Source organism: Polypterus senegalus, chromosome 3 (genome assembly GCF_016835505.1).
Source record: "Polypterus senegalus isolate Bchr_013 chromosome 3, ASM1683550v1, whole genome shotgun sequence".
Taxonomy (NCBI): Eukaryota; Metazoa; Chordata; class Cladistia; order Polypteriformes; family Polypteridae; genus Polypterus; species Polypterus senegalus.
The window spans coordinates 45,703,392-45,721,337 of record NC_053156.1 but is presented as its reverse complement, the minus strand read 5'-3'; the positions used below and the strand labels follow the sequence as shown (position 1 = coordinate 45,721,337).

At 37.1% G+C, this 17,946-nt stretch overlaps 1 protein-coding gene across 2 annotated transcripts; it reads right to left on the bottom strand.

Annotated features, from left to right (window-relative positions):
• Window positions 1-290: 290 nt before the first annotated feature.
• On the bottom strand, window positions 291-17,860 carry trappc1 (trafficking protein particle complex subunit 1). 2 transcript variants are annotated; one of them, XM_039747098.1, is made up of 6 exons: window positions 17,773-17,860; window positions 17,159-17,228; window positions 10,588-10,689; window positions 10,366-10,436; window positions 4,347-4,485; window positions 291-793 (listed from the first exon to the last, which is right to left on the bottom strand). In XM_039747098.1, the coding sequence occupies exons 3-6, from the start codon at window positions 10,684-10,686 to the stop codon at window positions 665-667; spliced, it is 438 nt and encodes a 145-aa protein (XP_039603032.1). In that variant the 5' UTR covers window positions 10,687-10,689; window positions 17,159-17,228; window positions 17,773-17,860; the 3' UTR covers window positions 291-664. The 2 variants fall into 2 exon arrangements, with proteins under 2 accessions (XP_039603032.1, XP_039603033.1); XM_039747099.1 differs by lacking the exons at window positions 17,159-17,228; window positions 17,773-17,860 and adding an exon at window positions 12,349-13,029.
• Between the last annotated feature and the right edge of the window lie 86 nt (window positions 17,861-17,946).

Below are 17,946 nucleotides of genomic sequence, written 5' to 3'. Positions count from 1 at the left end.
GTATACATTGTATTAAAATGTCAACTGTATAAAGGTCAGCTAATGATAATAGATAAATAGATTTACACACAACAGTAATATAATTCAGGTAATTTATTTTACATGAAAACTTAAATAATTTTACATTCCCCCCCACCCCAATCTATTCAGTCACAGTATTTTCTTATCAATGAGAAGCAAATTGCAATTTTTAAAACACAGGCAAGCCTGACTGCGATATCCAGTGTCTTGAAATTTAACTGGATAGTAACGGTTTAGTCATGTCAAAACCACCTAAATGTTTTATAACAAAAGTGATACATCAGGACTTTTCTACCTACTAAAAGGAAACTTACTGGACACCATTTATGATGTATTGCTTTAAACAAAACTTGAGCCATGGATGTATGTTGTTATTTTGTTAAAAACCGTTGACCTACTGTGAGATATAAAAAAAAAACAAGTATAAAAGACTAAATTTGTCTCTACCTTGACAAATATCATCTCAAAATCATTTTTATTCTTTTGAAGCCAAAAACCTCCTGGACTATGAACAATGACTTAGAAACAGACATTTAGGATATTTTCCATTGCGAAGATGCCCAGGTCATTGTTCAAGCCAGAACTATCAAGCAGCAATTCAGATGAACTCCAAGGATTTCAACTGTCCTAGATTTGATGGATATTATCCTGCCCTGGCTGAGAAGAAGGGAAGACTTCGGATGAAGCCATCTAACTTGGTGCAGAAGAGCTCACTCTGGATGGGTTCGTTCATACTACACAAAGGGTTTTTCACAACATATTCCACAAAAAGCTGAAAGATGAAATAAAAAACAAGTTAGAAAAAGTAAACAGGGTGTAACATTTAGGAGTGTCCAGGGCTTATTGATTCAAAAATCTGAAGCATTATTTTTTTAGTTACTTCAAAGAGTTGGTAATAACATTTTTGTTTTTTAATATTTTTGTAACAGTGAGTCATATGCTTAAAATAACAGTGATAACCAAATGCAATTACATATACATATATATATTACACACACACATACAGGTGCCAGTCATAAAATTAGAATATCATGACAAAGTTGATTTATTTCAGTAATTCCATTCAAAAACTGAAACTTGTATATTAGATTCAGTCATTACACACCGACTGATGTATTTCAAATGTTTATTTCTTTTGATTTTGATGATTATAACTGACAACTAATGAAAGTCCCAAATTCAGTATCTCAGAAAAGTAGAATATCAATTAAGACCAATGCAAAAAAAGGATTTTTAGAAATGTTGGCCAACTGAAAGGTATGAACATGAAAAGTATGAGCATGTACAGCACTCGATATTTAGTTGGGGCTCCTTTGGCCTGGATTACTGCAGCAATGCAGCGTGGCATGGAGTCGATCAGTCTGTGGCACTGCTCAGGTGTTATGAGAGCCCATGTTGCTCCGATAGTGACCTTCAGCTCTTCTGAATTGTTGGGTCTGGCGTATTGCATCTTCCTCTTCACAATACCCCATAGATTTTCTATGGGGTTAAGGTCAGGCAAGTTTGCTGGCCAATCAAGAACAGGGATACCATAGTCCTTAAACCAGGTACTGGTAGTTTTGGCACTTTGTACAGGTGCCAGGTCCTGTTGGAAAATGAAATCTGCATCTCCATAAAGTTCATCAGCAGCAGGAAGCATGAAGTGCTCTAAAACTTCCTAGTAGATGGCTGTGATGACCTTGGACCTCAGAAAACACAATGCACCAACACCAGCAGATGACATGGCACCCCAAACCATCACTGACTGTGGAAACTTTACACTGGACCTCAAGCATCGTGCATTCTGTGCCTCTCCTCTCTTCCTCCAGACTCTGGGACCTTGATTTCCAAAGGAAATGCAAAATTTACTTTCATCAGAGAACATAACTTTGGACCACTCAGAAGCAGTTTTGTCTTTAGCCCAGGCAAGACACTTCTGACGCTGTCTCTTGTTCAAGTGTGGCTTGACATAAAGAATGCGACAGCTGAAACCCATGTCTTGCATACGTCTGTGTGTGGTGGTTCTTGAAGCACTGACTCCAGCTGCAGTCCACTCTTTGTGAATCTCCCCCACAGTTTTGAATGTTTTTTTGTTTCACAATCCTCTCCAGGGTGCGGTTATCCCTATTGCTCGTACACTTTTTTCTATGACATCTTGTCCATCCTTCACCTCTCTATTAATGCGCTTGGACAAAGAGCTCTGTGAATAGCCAGAGAGCCAAAATATATAATTAGGTGGAGTATTCCTTTAGAATACTATGCTTTACTTTTTGTCCAATCTTCTTGAGCGAGATTAAAATGACACCTGAGTGATGTTTATTATGAAAGAGTGATAATAATCACATTTTTGTCTAAAGTCACATACAAAGAGTAGAAACACAAACCAAAGCACAAAAATATAAATACTTAAAAGTACAACTAGCTAGGTATACTGAAAGATGTAATAATATTTACAAATACTATGATACTTGCAAAAGAGTAATGAGAGTTATAAGAAGTGGAAAGCGTCCCCTAAGCTCATTTTAGTTGTAGCAAAACTACTTTCACCTGGAAGCAAGTTTTCTTTAAGCTCCTTGGTGTTAACCTCAAGTGTCTTTTAGTCTCTGAATTCTATGTAAAAATAATTAAGCTTGAGTGTCTCTCAGGTTATGATGTATTGTTTGCATATACAGTGTTAAGTCCGAACAGGGCTCAGGACAGTATTCTATTACCATCCATCCATCATCCAACCCGCTATATCCTAACTACAGGGTCACGGGGGTCTGCCGGAGCCAATCCCAGCCAACACAGGGCGCAAGGCAGGAAACAAACCCTTGGCAGGCTGCCAGCCCACAGCATTCAATTACCATCTAGTGGATAAAATAACATAACACTGCAAAAAAAGATGAATATTTCTATGTGTGTGTGGTATCTCCTTAAAGGTCATGAGTGGGGTGAAGCATTCAACCAAAATGCACAATGACATGCAAAAAAAAAAAAAAGTAACTCCAGTTTTAGAACAAACCGAAACTGGACCATTAGTTGAATCATAATGAAAACAATGTGAATTGGTTATTGGACTTTGATGCAGATAGTGAAACTGATGCATACAGTACAACCAAACACCATGCTATGCCTGGTGAATTTGGGCGCAAGAAGCTTTAGCGTAGAAAAAAGTGAAAATGATTGCAATCGAGTGGAAGGACAAGAAAGACATTGGCCTCCTAAACATCATGCACAATGCAGCAATTGTAGTAGCCCACAATAATCCAATGGGCAGTGTTGATCAGACAATAACATTTAACCCTTTCATCCTCCTCCAACAACAGACATAATATTACAGGAAAAGTGTGCAAAGTGACACACTTCTACTGTCCAGGTTGTGATGTCGAGTGTTCATTGGTGACTGTTTCATAACATATCACACCATGGACGTGAACTAAATATGCATCAGTACAGCAATCGGTACTGGAAATACCGTCTAATTGTATGTATGCTGACATTTTGTTATGTTTCTGTTACACATAATAACATTTTTTTCTCGCACTTACAGATGTACATGAAATACTAAGGAGATTATTTATAGTTGCCAGATGGACAAAAAAAATAGTCTTCTATTAGATGGACAACTGTAGTTGATCAAAGCAACAAAAGATTATTGCAAGCAGCTCACAATAGAAGCATCACACTTCAAAGACAAATATTAAATACTTTCTGAAATCTGGAGAGATATTTAGTTGTTCAAGTAGTGATGGTGCATAATCAATATATTGAAAAGAATGCATAGCAAGTTGTCTCCTTTACAATCTAAACTTTAAGTTTTAAATTCATTTTGCTGTGACAAACTCTACAGTGTTTATCATTCTCACCCTGTACTGATGGATGCAAACTGTGGAAAATGGAAATGGCAGTTTGTCAAAATTAAAAAATATACACGCTTCTGTGCTCCAAATTTGCATATTAATCATTGCTTTTTCAAGTTAGTTCATTTTTCACAGCTTAAAATGTGTATTAATGAGTATTCACTTATAAAAAAATCTGCTTGAACATATAGTAAGCATCAGTTATGAAAGTCAATCTTAGAAATATGCAGCTACAAACGTAAAAAAAAAAACAAAAAACAAAAAACAAACTTTGGATCAATTTTTAATTTTGCTTTGGTATCAGGCTGATAATTATCCCTTCATTTGCTGAACTTGTTTTTTTCCATTACAGGCTTGTGGGTATGAGAGTGTATTACTTATTGCAGACCAGTGCATTACTTTATTCTTTTATTCCAATACTATACTTCAGTGGGTGATTGCAAAAGCATTCTTTCAGATCAGGTGAAAGTTAGGCAGTGGCCTTAAGTTACTCAGTTTTCTTACCGTGCTATAAATCTGATGCAAAATTTCTCTGCAGTTGGGGACACCCAAATCAGTATTCATAACAATCTTCAGTCCCGTTGGTGTCTCATAATAGTGCAGCTTATATTTGCTGGTTTGAAAAGCCAAGAACCCATCCTTCCTTTATTACATTGTGTTAAGGTAAATTCTTATTGTCAATTTAAAAAAAAAAGCCATAAAACATGAAATGAGCAAATAACAGTACATGTCTATGTCCTGTTATCCATTACTGTACAAGTGAATTAGAATTAGAATTAGAATTAGAACAATCTAGACGAGAACAGGCCATTCTGCCCAACAAAGCTCGCCAGTCCTATCCACTTGCTTCCTCCAAGAAAACATCAAGTCGAGTTTTGAAAGTCCCTAACGTCTTACTGTCTACCACACTACTTGGTAACTTATTCCAAGTGTCTATCGTTCTTTGTGTAAAGAAAAACTTCCTAATGTTTGTGCGAAATTTACCCTTAACAAGTTTCCAACTATGTCCCCGTGTTCTTGATGAGCTCATTTTAAAATACAAGTCTCGATCCACTGTACTAATTCCCTTCATAATTTTAAACACTTCAATCATGTCACCTCTTAATCTTCTTTTGCTTAAACTGTAAAGGCCCAGCTCTTTTAATCTTTCCTCATAATTCAACCCCTGTAGACCTGGAATCAGCCTAGTCGCTCTTCTCTGGACCTTTTCTAGTGCTGCTATGTCCTTTTTGTAGCCTGGAGACCAAAACTGCACACAGTACTCAAGATGAGGCCTCACCAGTGCATTATAAAGGTTGAGCATAACCTCCTTGGACTTGTACTCCACAGATCGTGCTATATAACCTAACATTCTGTTAGCCTTCTTAATGGCTTCTGAACACTGTTTGGAAGTTGATAGCTTGGAGTCCACTATGACTCCTAAATCCTTCTCATAAGGTGTACTCTCGATTTTTCGACCGCCCATTGTGTATTCAAACCTAATATTTTTACTTCCTATGTGTAATACTTTACATTTACTGACATTAAATTTCATCTGCCACAAATCTGCCCAAGCCTGTATGCTATCCAAGTCCTTCTGTAATGATATAACGGATTCCAAATTATCTGCTAATCCACCTATCTTGGTATCATCTGCAAACTTAACCAGCTTGTTACTTATATTCCTATCTAAATCATTTATATATATTAAAAATAGCAGCGGCCCTAGCACTGACCCCTGTGGAACACCACTCTTAACATCGCCAGTTCTGATGAGGTTCCTCGCACCATCACCCTCTGCTTCCTGTGTCTGAGCCAATTCTGCACCCATCTAAAAACATCACCCTGAATTCCCACTTCTTTTAACTTGATGCCCAACCTCTCATGTGGCACCTTATCAAATGCTTTCTGAAAGTCCAGATAAATAATATCATAAGCTCCACTTTGATCGTATCCTTTTGTTGCCTCCTCATAGAATTCCAACATGTTAGTAAAACACGACCTCCCCTTCTGAACCCATGCTGACTGTTCAGAATAACTCCTGTCCTTGTCATGTGTTGCTCAATCTTATCCTTAATAATTCCTTCCATTAATTTTCCTGTGATGCTTGTTAAGCTTACTGGCCTATAGTTGCTTGGATCTGCCCTGTCACCCTTTTTATATAATGGGATGATATTTGCCATTTTCCAGTCCTTTGGAATCTCTCCAGTGCACAGTGACTTCCTAAAAATATGTGTCAAGGGTTTATATATGTACTCACTAGCCTCCTTAAGAACACGAGGATAAATATTATCTGGGCCTGGTGATTTGTTTGATTTCATCTTATTTAATCTGAGCAGCACTTCTCCCTCTACAATTTCCAAATCCCTCAGTACCTCCTTAGTAGTTGTTTACCTCTGGCAGGTTATCCACTTGCTCACTTGTAAACACCTCAGAAAAATGTAAGTTTAGGGCATCTGCTATTTCATTGTCTGTATCTTTTAATTCCCTTTACTATTCCTGATGAACTTGACCTCCTCCTTAACTGTTCTTTTACTACTAAAATACTGAAAGAATCTCTTGGGGTCTTCTTTGCCTTATCTGCTATATTCCTCTCCAACTGTCTTTTAGCCTCTCTGATATCCTTCTTAATGGTTGCCCTCATTTTCTCATACGCCTACGGTTCTCTTTGCAGTCATTAGTCTTATATGCCTTATACAGCAGTTTTTCCTTTGCAACTTCTTTTTAAATCTTTATTAATCCATCGTGGAGATTTTTTAGTTTCCTATTACTTCCAAATTTAGGTATGTATCTGTCCTGCATTACATGTAAAACATTTTAAACCTGTTCCACTGCTCCTCGACTGTCTCCACATTTAAAAGCTTATCCCAGTCTATCCTACTTAGACTTTGTCGCATCTGCTCAAAATTAGCCCTACTAAAGTTCAACTTAACAATTTTAGTCTTTGCATCTGTACTCTTACAAAATACTGAGAATTGTATTACATTATGGTCACTTGACCCTAGTGGTTCAATCACCTCTACACCCTCAATTCTATCCTGATTATTACAGAATACTAAATCCAGATAGGCTTCACCCCTTGTTGGTGCTTTAACATGCTGTGTTAAAAACAGTCGCGATTACTTCTAAAACTCCTGCTCTTGTGCTCCTCCATCTGTAAGGTTATCCCAGTTAATATTTGGATAATTAAAGTCCCCATGACTATAATATCCCCTGTAAACTTGCCTTTTGATATTACTAAAAGATGTGTGTTGAAATTACTGTCTGAATTGGGTGGTCTATAACACACTCCTAAAATGAGACCTTTTCCCTAATATTTTCCAGGCGAAGCCACATGTCCTCACTAAGATGGGGCTCATCATCCAACTGAAGATGACTTACATTTAATTCCTGTTTGGCATAAACAGCAACCCCACCTCCTTTTCTGTTCTGTCTATCCTTCCTAAAAATGTGTATCCCTCTATGTTACACTCATCCCCATCTTTGTTATTTAGCCAGGTTTCCGTTATTGCTATAATATCATAATTGTGCTCTGCTACATACAACTCCAACTCACTTACCTTATTTTTGATACTTCTAGCATTAAGGCAAGCTATTTTTAATGTGTTAATCCTTCTATCTTTACGTGTTTGCTTAAAATTTACATTACTATGCATTTTTATTTCTACACCATTGTTTGTTCTTCCATGTATAGATCTAAATCTGGCCTGTCCTAAACTCCCTGCCCCCCCATTCCCTAGTTTAAACAATCCTCGACTAGCCTACACATACGCCTCCCCAATACATTGGTGCCCCTCCGGTTCAGATGTAACCCGTCCACGGCGAACAGGTCCCATCTGTTCCAAAAGGAGTCCCAATGCCCCATAAACCTATACCCTTCTACCCTGCACCAAGATTTGAGCCACGCGTTAAGCCTTCTAATCTCCTCAATCTTACCTGGACTGGCGCGTGGCACAGGCAGAACTTCGGAGAAGACTACCTTGTCAGTTCTGCTCCTCAGCTTGGTACCTAACTCTTTGAATTTGGATCGCAGAACTGACAGACTACCCTTATGTATGTCATTTGTTCCAACGTGGACAATGACAACTGGATCCACCCGCTCTGGCCAAGAGCCTATCCACCCTTCCAGGAGGTCTCCCACCTGTGCTCCCGGAAGGCAACACACCGTACGAGACTCTCTCTCTCTGGAGCACACCTGCGCTTCAATCCCCCTAATGATTGAGTCCCCAACTATCACTACCTCTCTCTTTTTGGGAACTGGTTTTGAGGTGGCCCGTTGGGGCTCCTCAACCCTGCCTACCACCTCAGAATTATCAGAGTCACCGTCCAGCTCCGCCAGGACATGATAACGGTTAGACACTTCTAATTCTGGGGTTGATGCCCCCGGACAGTGTGCACCCTTTACCTTACGCCTTGCGACCGTGACCCACCTATTCCTACCTGTCTGGTCTGGAATCTCCTCCCGCCACCTTAGGGGTGCACACTATCTCTAAAGGACACCTGGGCCAAGTCCGCCAATTCTCTATTACAACGCAGGTCAGCCAACTCCTCCTCCAGTTCAGCGACCCTGAGCTCGAGGTGCTGGATCAGCTGGCATCTCTTGCAGATGTAGCCCTCATAGACAACTGGCTCTTCCAAACCATCATCTAAAAGTCCAACATCCAACAGGACTTGCATTGCACTGGCCTCATTATTAAAATTTGATTTGGGATTACTAAGCTGCCTTAACTATATATTTTTTTTCTTTCTTAATATTAAATTTCTTCTTCTTTTAAACTTAAATGGTAACACTAAGATCTGCTACAGATATTTTACACCTTTTCCCCTTAAGCTCCTGTACTGTTCTCCCTCTCAGCTGCCTGCTGTTTGCCTTTTTATGAGGTTAACTTTACTTTTCTCTGTCTCTTCTAACTTATAAGCTCTTCACTCGCGCTGTTTGTATTCCCCCGTATTAATGAACCAATACGCTGTCGCCCACTTAACTGTTCTGCCTCTGGACGGCTAAGGACTGTTTAATCTAAAATAAAACAAATAAATAAAACTTTACTACCTTATTTGCTCCTTGTGCCTGATCGGTGTCTTAACGCAGGCCGCTTACCTGCGCACTACTGAGTTTCCACCTTTTACTGCTTTGAAGTCAGCCGCGGCCTTTTTTTCTTTTCCTTTAAACTAAGGAATCGCTGTTACGACGACGCGGTTATTTATTTACAAATGCCGATATCAGTTACTGCTGCTTTCTACCCTGCCGCCTCGATGCTAATTCAAATACAGATAACAAGAAAAAGAACAAGTACAAATAACTTTTCCAAGCGCACTTCCAAACACCCAGCTACTTTTGCTCTTGTGCGGGCGAAAAAAGCAAAAAACCCTTCTAAAGGGAAAAAAGCTTTAAAAATTCCCACACGGTTCCTTAGAGGCAACCAAAACCCAAGTTTTTAAGAGCAAAATGTATTTTTTTAATGTAAATCTCACACCACAGAACAAACCAACACTCTCAACAGACTCTAGCGTTTGCAAAGCACACGTCAGCACAAAGCACACGTGACTCTCAGCTCTGAGCACCCTCAGAACATTACATTAGACACTGTGTACACAGCAAAATAATCCTTATCACTATTATATACTGCTAGTCTTGTAATAATGTTCTGTTCCCTTACCTAAGCAGATTTACACCATGACAATGCCTCCCTTTTAATTAATTTACCAGTTATTGAACATGCTGCTGACCTGAACAGCCAGCTATGAAATTCTTTAAGAATGTCAGCTGTGCCTCAAAAGTAAACTGTAGGAATCTATGCCTTATTTTTTCCACACTTTTACTATATTATGCAGCACAATATACATTAATCCTCAGTCTATTCAGGGAGTTAGATGTACAACTTTGTAGCTGACAGATTGAAAAAATAAGACTTTAAAACACAACAAGCCCAACCTTTATACTAGGATTGCAAACAGCATTACCAGTTGAAAAGTTTGACTGTCCACCATTAGTTCACAAAGTAAAAATTTTATTCTTAGATAACACACAGTGTGTATCTCAAATTCATAGTTATATTCTTAGTAACAGGTAAGCATTGTGGCCTAGAGGCCAAAAAGCTCTACTGTACAAAGAAGCAATCATTCTTCCTGCCGAGATTGCTGTGTGATACGGACGCTCCCTTAACTTGCCTACACTAAAGGGGTGTAAATATTTTTAACAACTGTACTGCATCTATAAAACAGTTTTGGATGGTTCAGATTATGAAACATACTATATAAAATAGTGCACATTTTAATTGTTGCTTATGTGATCATAGATGACTGATGAGCATAGGTTATACTCAAACACATCAGATAAAAATTATTTAGTAATTGCATATTTAATGTAGGTAATATTATGTACTAAATAAGTATTGCCTATAAGGTAATAAATGTCCTCTGATTATATAAACCATTTGATTAGTCAAAGTGGAATAAAAGCAAACAGTTAACTAAACATTTCTTCTACACTCAATCTTTAATGTTTGGTGCATACAGAACAGTTCTTGATAATTGGTTAGGATACATATCAAGAGGAGACATCTTACTGACAAATGATCGAATAGAGAAGAGCATTCCATACATCAACTTGAATTCCTGAAAGAGAAGTATATAGGATTATAGGATTTAGTTTCTATTGCATACAAATCGGTCTGAATGAAATAATGTAAACAGCAACACAATTCATAATTTCAAATACTATAAAAACATAATGAAATTTCACAATCAAACAACTTATCTCTATTACCTCATCTTTGGATATCCCAGCTTGTTTCTTGCGGTTCCACTCACTATAATGCAAGCAGGTCCCATTTCTATCAAAGATGTACAGGTTGTAAACAGTCATAGTCTAAAAGGGAGAGGACAGAGGTTGAAATTAACTTTTAGTGAATTTCCTGATTTTATGTTAAATTGTTTTTCTATTGGCTCATTGTTGATTTAGACTTACTATTTCAATGAAATATCCATACAACTAAGTGGGGCTTGTTAGTATAAAGCTTACCAATACCAATTTGTATAATTTAATAATATGCCCACAGCTTACAAAGATCCTGTAAAATTGACCCAATACTCTGTTATAATCTGTTGTGTTGTATAGCTGCAGCAAATAAAATTCTTATTACCCAAGATTGAACTATTCTTATGTAGCAGAACATAAGTGTTCCTTCCTAAACAATTGTTTAAAAAGTATCTGCTACACAGTAGAAGAGTAATACAGGAAAACCATTCTAGTGACACCTTAAGGTTGTAAAGCACAACAGCTCCTGACTACAAAGTTGAACAATGCTAATAACACTTTACCAAAACTGAAGAATACAGAATTTATTTAATCGAAAAAAAAATGAAACCAGAGTGATGTTAGCCATAGAGAGAGTATTTTAAATAGTTAAAATAGTCTGTTATTAACTTGCTATTGCAGAACCATTATTCTACTTTTAACTATTCACAATGACAGACCAAAATCATACATGTTTACAGAAATATAGTGGAGGGAAACTCTCTGTTAGGGACACTATCACAGACATCTATACATCATCCCGTTTCAAGATACTGTGCTGATCAGCTCATAAGGCAAGTAGAGAAACTCAGTGCTGGCAAAGTACTTAGGTTGAAGGGTGCTGCACACATGTGCAAGAAGAGCTTTGTGGGAACTCAAAAAATAGCCCTGCCATAGTTAATCAATGCAATCGACTAACAATTTTGAATATTATTTTCTAAATTGACCATCACCAGCACGACCCACACCATCACATGCCAACATTCTATGAGCATCTATAATGCGTTTGAGCAGACTAGGGCAGCAGCTGCAACACATTCAGCAGAATTTTCCTCCAAATATCAGGAAAAATTACCCCACATGTGGGAGCATTTCATCAGAGAAAATAGCTGTTTATCAGTCAGTCATTATCCAACCCGGTTCTCTGAGTAAACACCAGATGATGTTCCACAGCAGAACTAGCTCAATCCATGAACACATGGAAGCAAACTGAACAGAAACCCCAGGACTTGTACTTACTTAGCTGTAGTTAATTTAATGTTGTGAAGCTTTATTTTAGATAGAGTTGCATTTTCACCTTCTGCTCAGACATTTATACCAAGACTGACAACTTGTAACTCTTTAACTGTTATCTTATGGTTACAAAAGAAAAGTGCTTATCAACCATCGGTAGTCAACATTGAGCAGCAATAGCATCTTATATAAACAGAGGTCAGCTTTATAAACGTCTTTTAAATATTTTTCTCCAATCATTTAACTTTAAATAAATCACATTCAATAAGTGGTCAAGCTCACTCAGGAATATGTTTTTGTTTTTTTTTTTTTATCTAGTAAAATTGATGAGAGTTTGAGCACAGCAACCTGTAGCTGTCCAACTGTTGAGGAGCTGCTGTTGAGAAGTTTTCATTTTCCAAAAGAAATAGTTTCTACTTCAGTTTAAAGTACAACATTTGCAGACTTTAGAGCTCATCAAAATCCTGGCTTTAAAGGTAAAAAGTATGGAAGTCTTACGTAAAACAATTCTGGGCTCTATCCACGTTCTCTCTTAGGTCTGTGTGGACAGGCTGATGACCGTCACAATATCCTTGTGTGCCTGGAAAGGAGTGCCCTGGAAGAGCCACATGCAAGTTAAATTGAATGCCATCAATGAAGTGTTTTATGGTATAAAGGGTTTCGCCCACTTTTTTATTTTGCCTCCTATGTCTGAAAGAATTTTTTTAGCAGATGAACTGTTGCGTGAATTTTTATGTTGCACAAAATGTTTTCAGGCTTATTAATGAGCAATGATGTGCTAACCTACTAACTAACAGTCTGTAATATCACGAATTTAAAATAAACAAATTTATGTGCGTATTATCAGTCCGGCTTGTAAATAAATATTTAAATGTGATGATGGCAGAAGCAAGCAATGGGTATTTAACAAATGCTCATGGTTCAGTTATTTCCCCATCAGAATAAAGCCATACTAAAGTTGGCTGTGCAACAATTAACTGTTACTTAAAAGTTTAACTTCATTTAATTCTCTGCAGCTGTAAAAGTACAGGATATTGGTTTTACCTCAGTGTTCTCTTCAAGGAATACGAGTTGCCTGACTTCTAAAATAGGATTTCAATTGGTATCATTTATACTTTACAAACCTTATTAAGCTGCTTTATGCCAAATATGCCAATCAGCTACATTCAAGATGTCTATGAACAACACCTTACTCAATTTAACAAGGACTTTAAGATACATGTGAAAGGAGTTTCAGAGTAGATCCATTGTAAAATCGAGGTCTAAAAGATCCCAAAAGCCTTGCTTCATTTTGGGCTACTAACACCAAGTTCATTGTTAATCAAACACACCAGTTTTTACTTTCAGGCTTTTATGACTCAAACAAGACAGCATTGTTAACAATGAAATATTTGTCTTCTTTTTGGAAGTTATTTCAGTTGTGTTTTTTTCATGTTATCAAATTTTAAATACAAAATTATTCAATAAATAAATACAGCACATATTTTTTTTTCTAATTGAATGATCTAATAAATAGTCAAATTGTTTACAAATAAATCATTGTAGCAGTCTTACTAAAAACCTCTTCACCCTTGCTCTAAATCTACAGAATGCTACAGCTGTGGTGGACATCCTACCTAAAAATGTTCACCCTACTGCTTTTACGGACTACAGACCAGTAGCTCTCAAATTACGCTTTTAAAAAGACTTTTATAGGCTCATTCTGAGACAACTAAGATACTCTGAATTCCCAACAATTTGTCTACCAATCACATAGAGTAAAGCAGCAGATGACATTTGAATTTAAATGCTACAAGGAGTCTTCTCCAACCTAGACATGACCAGCACTATGGCAAGAATCATGCTGTTGACTTCTACCGTGCTTTTAATGCAATACACCCTCTTCTGTTAGGAAAAACAGCTCAATATATTGCTGGTAGATCTTCACATGTTCTGAATCAAGGCCTATCTAACTAAAAAGAGACATTTTGTGAAATTGCAGGACTTTGTGATCAGCAACAATGTGAAATGTTTCATCTCCATTTCTATTCAGTCCATTGGTTAAGGGTCTGCAAATTTGGCTCTGAATGGCCATATTGGCTGCAGGATTTTATTCAAAATCAGTTCCTTAAAGAAAAGTAAATTATTGCTGTTTAAGCACTTATTGCTCAAAAAACATTTTTATGCTTCATTTTAGTTGTCTTGGTGTCGTGGCTTCGTAAATCTTCAATTTTTGAACTGCAGACTGTTTAAATTAAATTTTAAATTACTTTGCTCAAATGAAACAGAATGAACTGAATGTACTGGCCTTTAATTACAGTCACTGCAAGCATCTTTTTGTATTGTACTTGTAATTTATCCATTTTATCCTGTTAGTTTCTTTTCCAATTAGTTTATAACCTGGAAATAGGAAATAAGTACAGGTGCCACAGAACCTGTTTGAATTCATTTATATTCAGGGAACAGATGGATGCCATGGGGATAGGAGTTGGAAAGAGTGTGGAGGTACTTAAAAGATAAAACTCTTTGATCTGGGTCATTCATTATCAAAACAAGATAGCCAATCACATGTAAGCAATATCACCTGTCCTGAAACTCCACATGTGCATTTTATCATAAATATAGCCCACCTGATGGACCAAAAAAGAATAAAATGACAGCAGGGTAACATATGAAGCAACATCAGAGATTAAGAGACATGAGACCATTCGATTTGGACATCAGAAAACATAACTTATGAAGAACACCAATCGCTAAACCAAAAGCTGCTTAGGACAGCATCCACACCTTGACACTCCTGATTTTTAACAGTTCTATAAAGTGAGTCTATTTAAACATAAATGTACTTATTTTTAACTTGTGTGTTTTGTGGAAGGTTTCACATCAGCTGTATATTACAGCTGTTACTAGCTGATGCAGATCTTCTTTAATATATATCGACTTATTTATTTCCAACACATTTTTGCCTGTGTTTTGTTTCACAATACAAGTCTCTAAAGTTTTTTTAGATTTTTTATTCCCATACTTTTCAGTGTCGTAAATATTAGTTCTCTATTTATTTTAGATTGAGAGTAATATTGAAACCATTTTAACAAAATCACCCAATTGTTTAATTTTGTTTCACATATCACATGCACTATTTTCAGCAATGTATCTCGTTTAGTAGAAAATTAACCAGCTTCTAATGGTGAAGTAATCAGAACATCTAAACATATTACATTTGATACCTAATTGTTCATTCTAATGTTAGTAAAATTGCTATAAATTTGGTTGAATACAAAGACTATTAAATCCATTGTCATTAGAGATTCACTAATTGTGAAACTGTTTTAAACAAAAACATGCAGCCATAGATCTCCCCAAAGACTGAGATTGAAAACCACTAATCTAAACTGTTGGTGCCATTGAGGACTGAGATGGAGCCTTGACTACTGCAAAGTGGTATTCACTGGCTGTTCAATTCTATCTTTATACAGCTTTTAGTTAACTCAAAATGCAGATGCAAGAATAATTACAAGAGCCAAAAGTTATGAACACACAACTCCAGTTCTTAAGTCCTTACACCGGTACTGTTAAGTTATGGGCTGCTTTTCCTTTTAGCAAATAAAGCCTTAAAATACTTATCTGAACTTATCAATACAAACCAAAGTGCGCATTAAGATCTCAAGTTGCTAGCCTGCTCACGATTGATAAAAGGATTAAAAGGATTGATAAAATAACAGTGGGTGGTTGATCTTTTAGTTACAGGGCCCTGAAGCTGTGGAATGATCTGCCCGCTAACATAACAGATGCCTATTCCTTCAGTCTCTGCTTTTAAATCCAGGCTGATGACTCACCACTGTAGTGTAGCATTCCCAGACTACAGCTACTGATTAACTGTACATTTCTGACTGTTAAGTTATCTGCGCAAACAATATGCAATACAATATGTATAAACCATTACTAACCCTCCTCTATTCTGTTTCTCTTCTCAGTATCCTGATATGGCACTTGGTGTTAACTACTCCTGTCTATGGAAAAGTCATCTCAAATAAAACAGCATTGGAATAATTGAATAGAAGGGTAATTTCACCAGGTTGGATAGCCCTGCACTAGCTCTGCTATAGAATGCCCAGGATGGAGTAGGCAGCTGGTTTGCTGTGGTCTCCAAGACTCCCACTGTGTCTGACCTTTTCTTTGACTCTGACTCTCTTTCTTATAATTTCAACTCTTTCATTTGTCAGTTGGCTATGATTCTACAATGGGCAGATATTGTTGGTTTCCAATTACGTTAATCAGGTTTGACTTTGTTTTCTGTGTACTTTAACAAATCCATCTTTAAATGTGCTTATCTGAATGTAATGACTTGTATAATCTTATCTTGCATTTTGCATTAAGAGTTGTAGCAGCATTCTGTACCTGCACCTGGTGAGAAGTACTGTACAAGAACAAATTATGTAGCCCTGTATTTCTGTGGTGACATTGATACATTTGCCATCTAGCTCTGAGAAAAGGACTACTCGTATTCCGTTTTGTGTGTTGTATTCACCCACATTTTTTTGGTCAACCATTGCACGCCCAAGCTACATTGGAAGGGGGTCTCTTTTGAAATGTCCTCAGGATTTTTTCCTGCAATTGTTTTTTTTTTCCTTCTTATATAGTCTATGATTAGGTCCGTCAATTAAACAGGGCCTTGTGTGATTTTGGGAACCACTTCTGAAAAAGACGCCAGTACATTGCAAGGCAAACATATTCAGTTTAAAGCTGCTAATTAAAATTGACAGTACTAATTGTCAAATACGTTAAACACTTCAATATCGTCTACATTTCATTGCATTTTGATATTAATTTAAATACTAAAATTGTTCTTATCGAAATTAACAAGCTATTTAAACCAAAGAGATTGACGCATTCACCGATTGCATTTTTCCTTGTACATTTCAGTTAGTAATCTGAACGTGACTCGGTGAAAGAGTAGATTTAATTTTTGCTAGTGTGCCTAGTAATTCAAACCTAACACCAGTCTTGGTAACCCTTTAGACATTTCACCAAATTCGACTTGTACAGTATATAATTCTTAAGATCCCTTCTTAAATGAACTCGAAATGGTGCAGTAAACATTTTGCCTTTAAATAAGCTTGACAGTCGCAATTTTAAATCGATCTAATAATCAAAACATCAAATTGGCCATAAGGAGGATATGTAGGTGCACAACGGTATTGTCTTTATAGACTACCGTCCAACACGGATTGCCAGGTTATTTTACTCTTAAAGGAAGATCCTGGAAATTATTCACAATTGATACTCATAAAAGGAAGCATTCGCATTAAAGTCAGAATATAGAACTTACCTCCTGCAGTTGTTGTTGTGCTCTTCCGGGTTTTCCTGCATGGGCCTAATATAGGTATCCTTGTTGAAGCCTGATTAAAATAATTTATTATTTCAATATTTAAAATGAATCCCAACTTGTAACATTTTTCAGATAAGTACAGTTAATTATTTTTATGTGTTCATTTATCAACAGCACCCCTTTCATCGCGTACTAAAAACGATATAACAATTATTAAAAAAACAATGTCGGACTCGTACAGGCAACGAAAGAAAAACCTTGGGCGATATTTGTTGGTATAGGTTCATAGGGTCAATATTTTCATTATAATAAATATTTATTAGTTATTTTTTGAGAAGAATATGTATTTATTATATAATTTCATATCAGTAGTATTTGAGACTTGTCTGTTAATGTCATGCTTCACAGTGTTTATATGTACTACAATTATTTAGGATAGGATTGCCCCCCTCTTGGTGCTTTTTAAAATAAAAGTGGGGAGGTAAGCGTCTTTTCTTCAGTCTGGCTCTAAACAGTTTACACAAATAAAGGAGTCGCGACGAATAACCCAATGCTAAACGAGTGATTAAACATAAGCAATCGTAACAGAAGAGGAAGGACCTCACGATACGTACGGGCGGCCGGAATGGCGCGACGCTGCACTAGACGTTCAAATGCGGAGCTGGCGGCATGTGCCGCGGCTCTTAACCGAAATTCTTAGGCGCGCGCAAAGACGCGGGTGGCGCTGGTTGCTTCTTCGTGCTGTCCTGCTTCGTTAAGCTGCACGAAAAGCGCCACCCTTCCCGGGT

What these genes read in the sequence shown, in the direction of transcription:
- trappc1 (XM_039747098.1), bottom strand. Translation starts at nt 10,686, where the DNA reads ATGACTGTTTACAACCTGTACATCTTTGATAGAAATGGGACCTGCTTG. An exon ending in AAGATGTCTCCTCTTGATAT is followed by an intron (nt 4,486 to 10,365) that starts GTATCCTAACCA and finishes AATGTAATAAAG; the next exon opens with GAAGGATGGGTTCTTGGCTT. An exon ending in TGCATCAGATTTATAGCACG is followed by an intron (nt 794 to 4,346) that starts GTAAGAAAACTG and finishes TTCATCTTTCAG; the next exon opens with CTTTTTGTGGAATATGTTGT.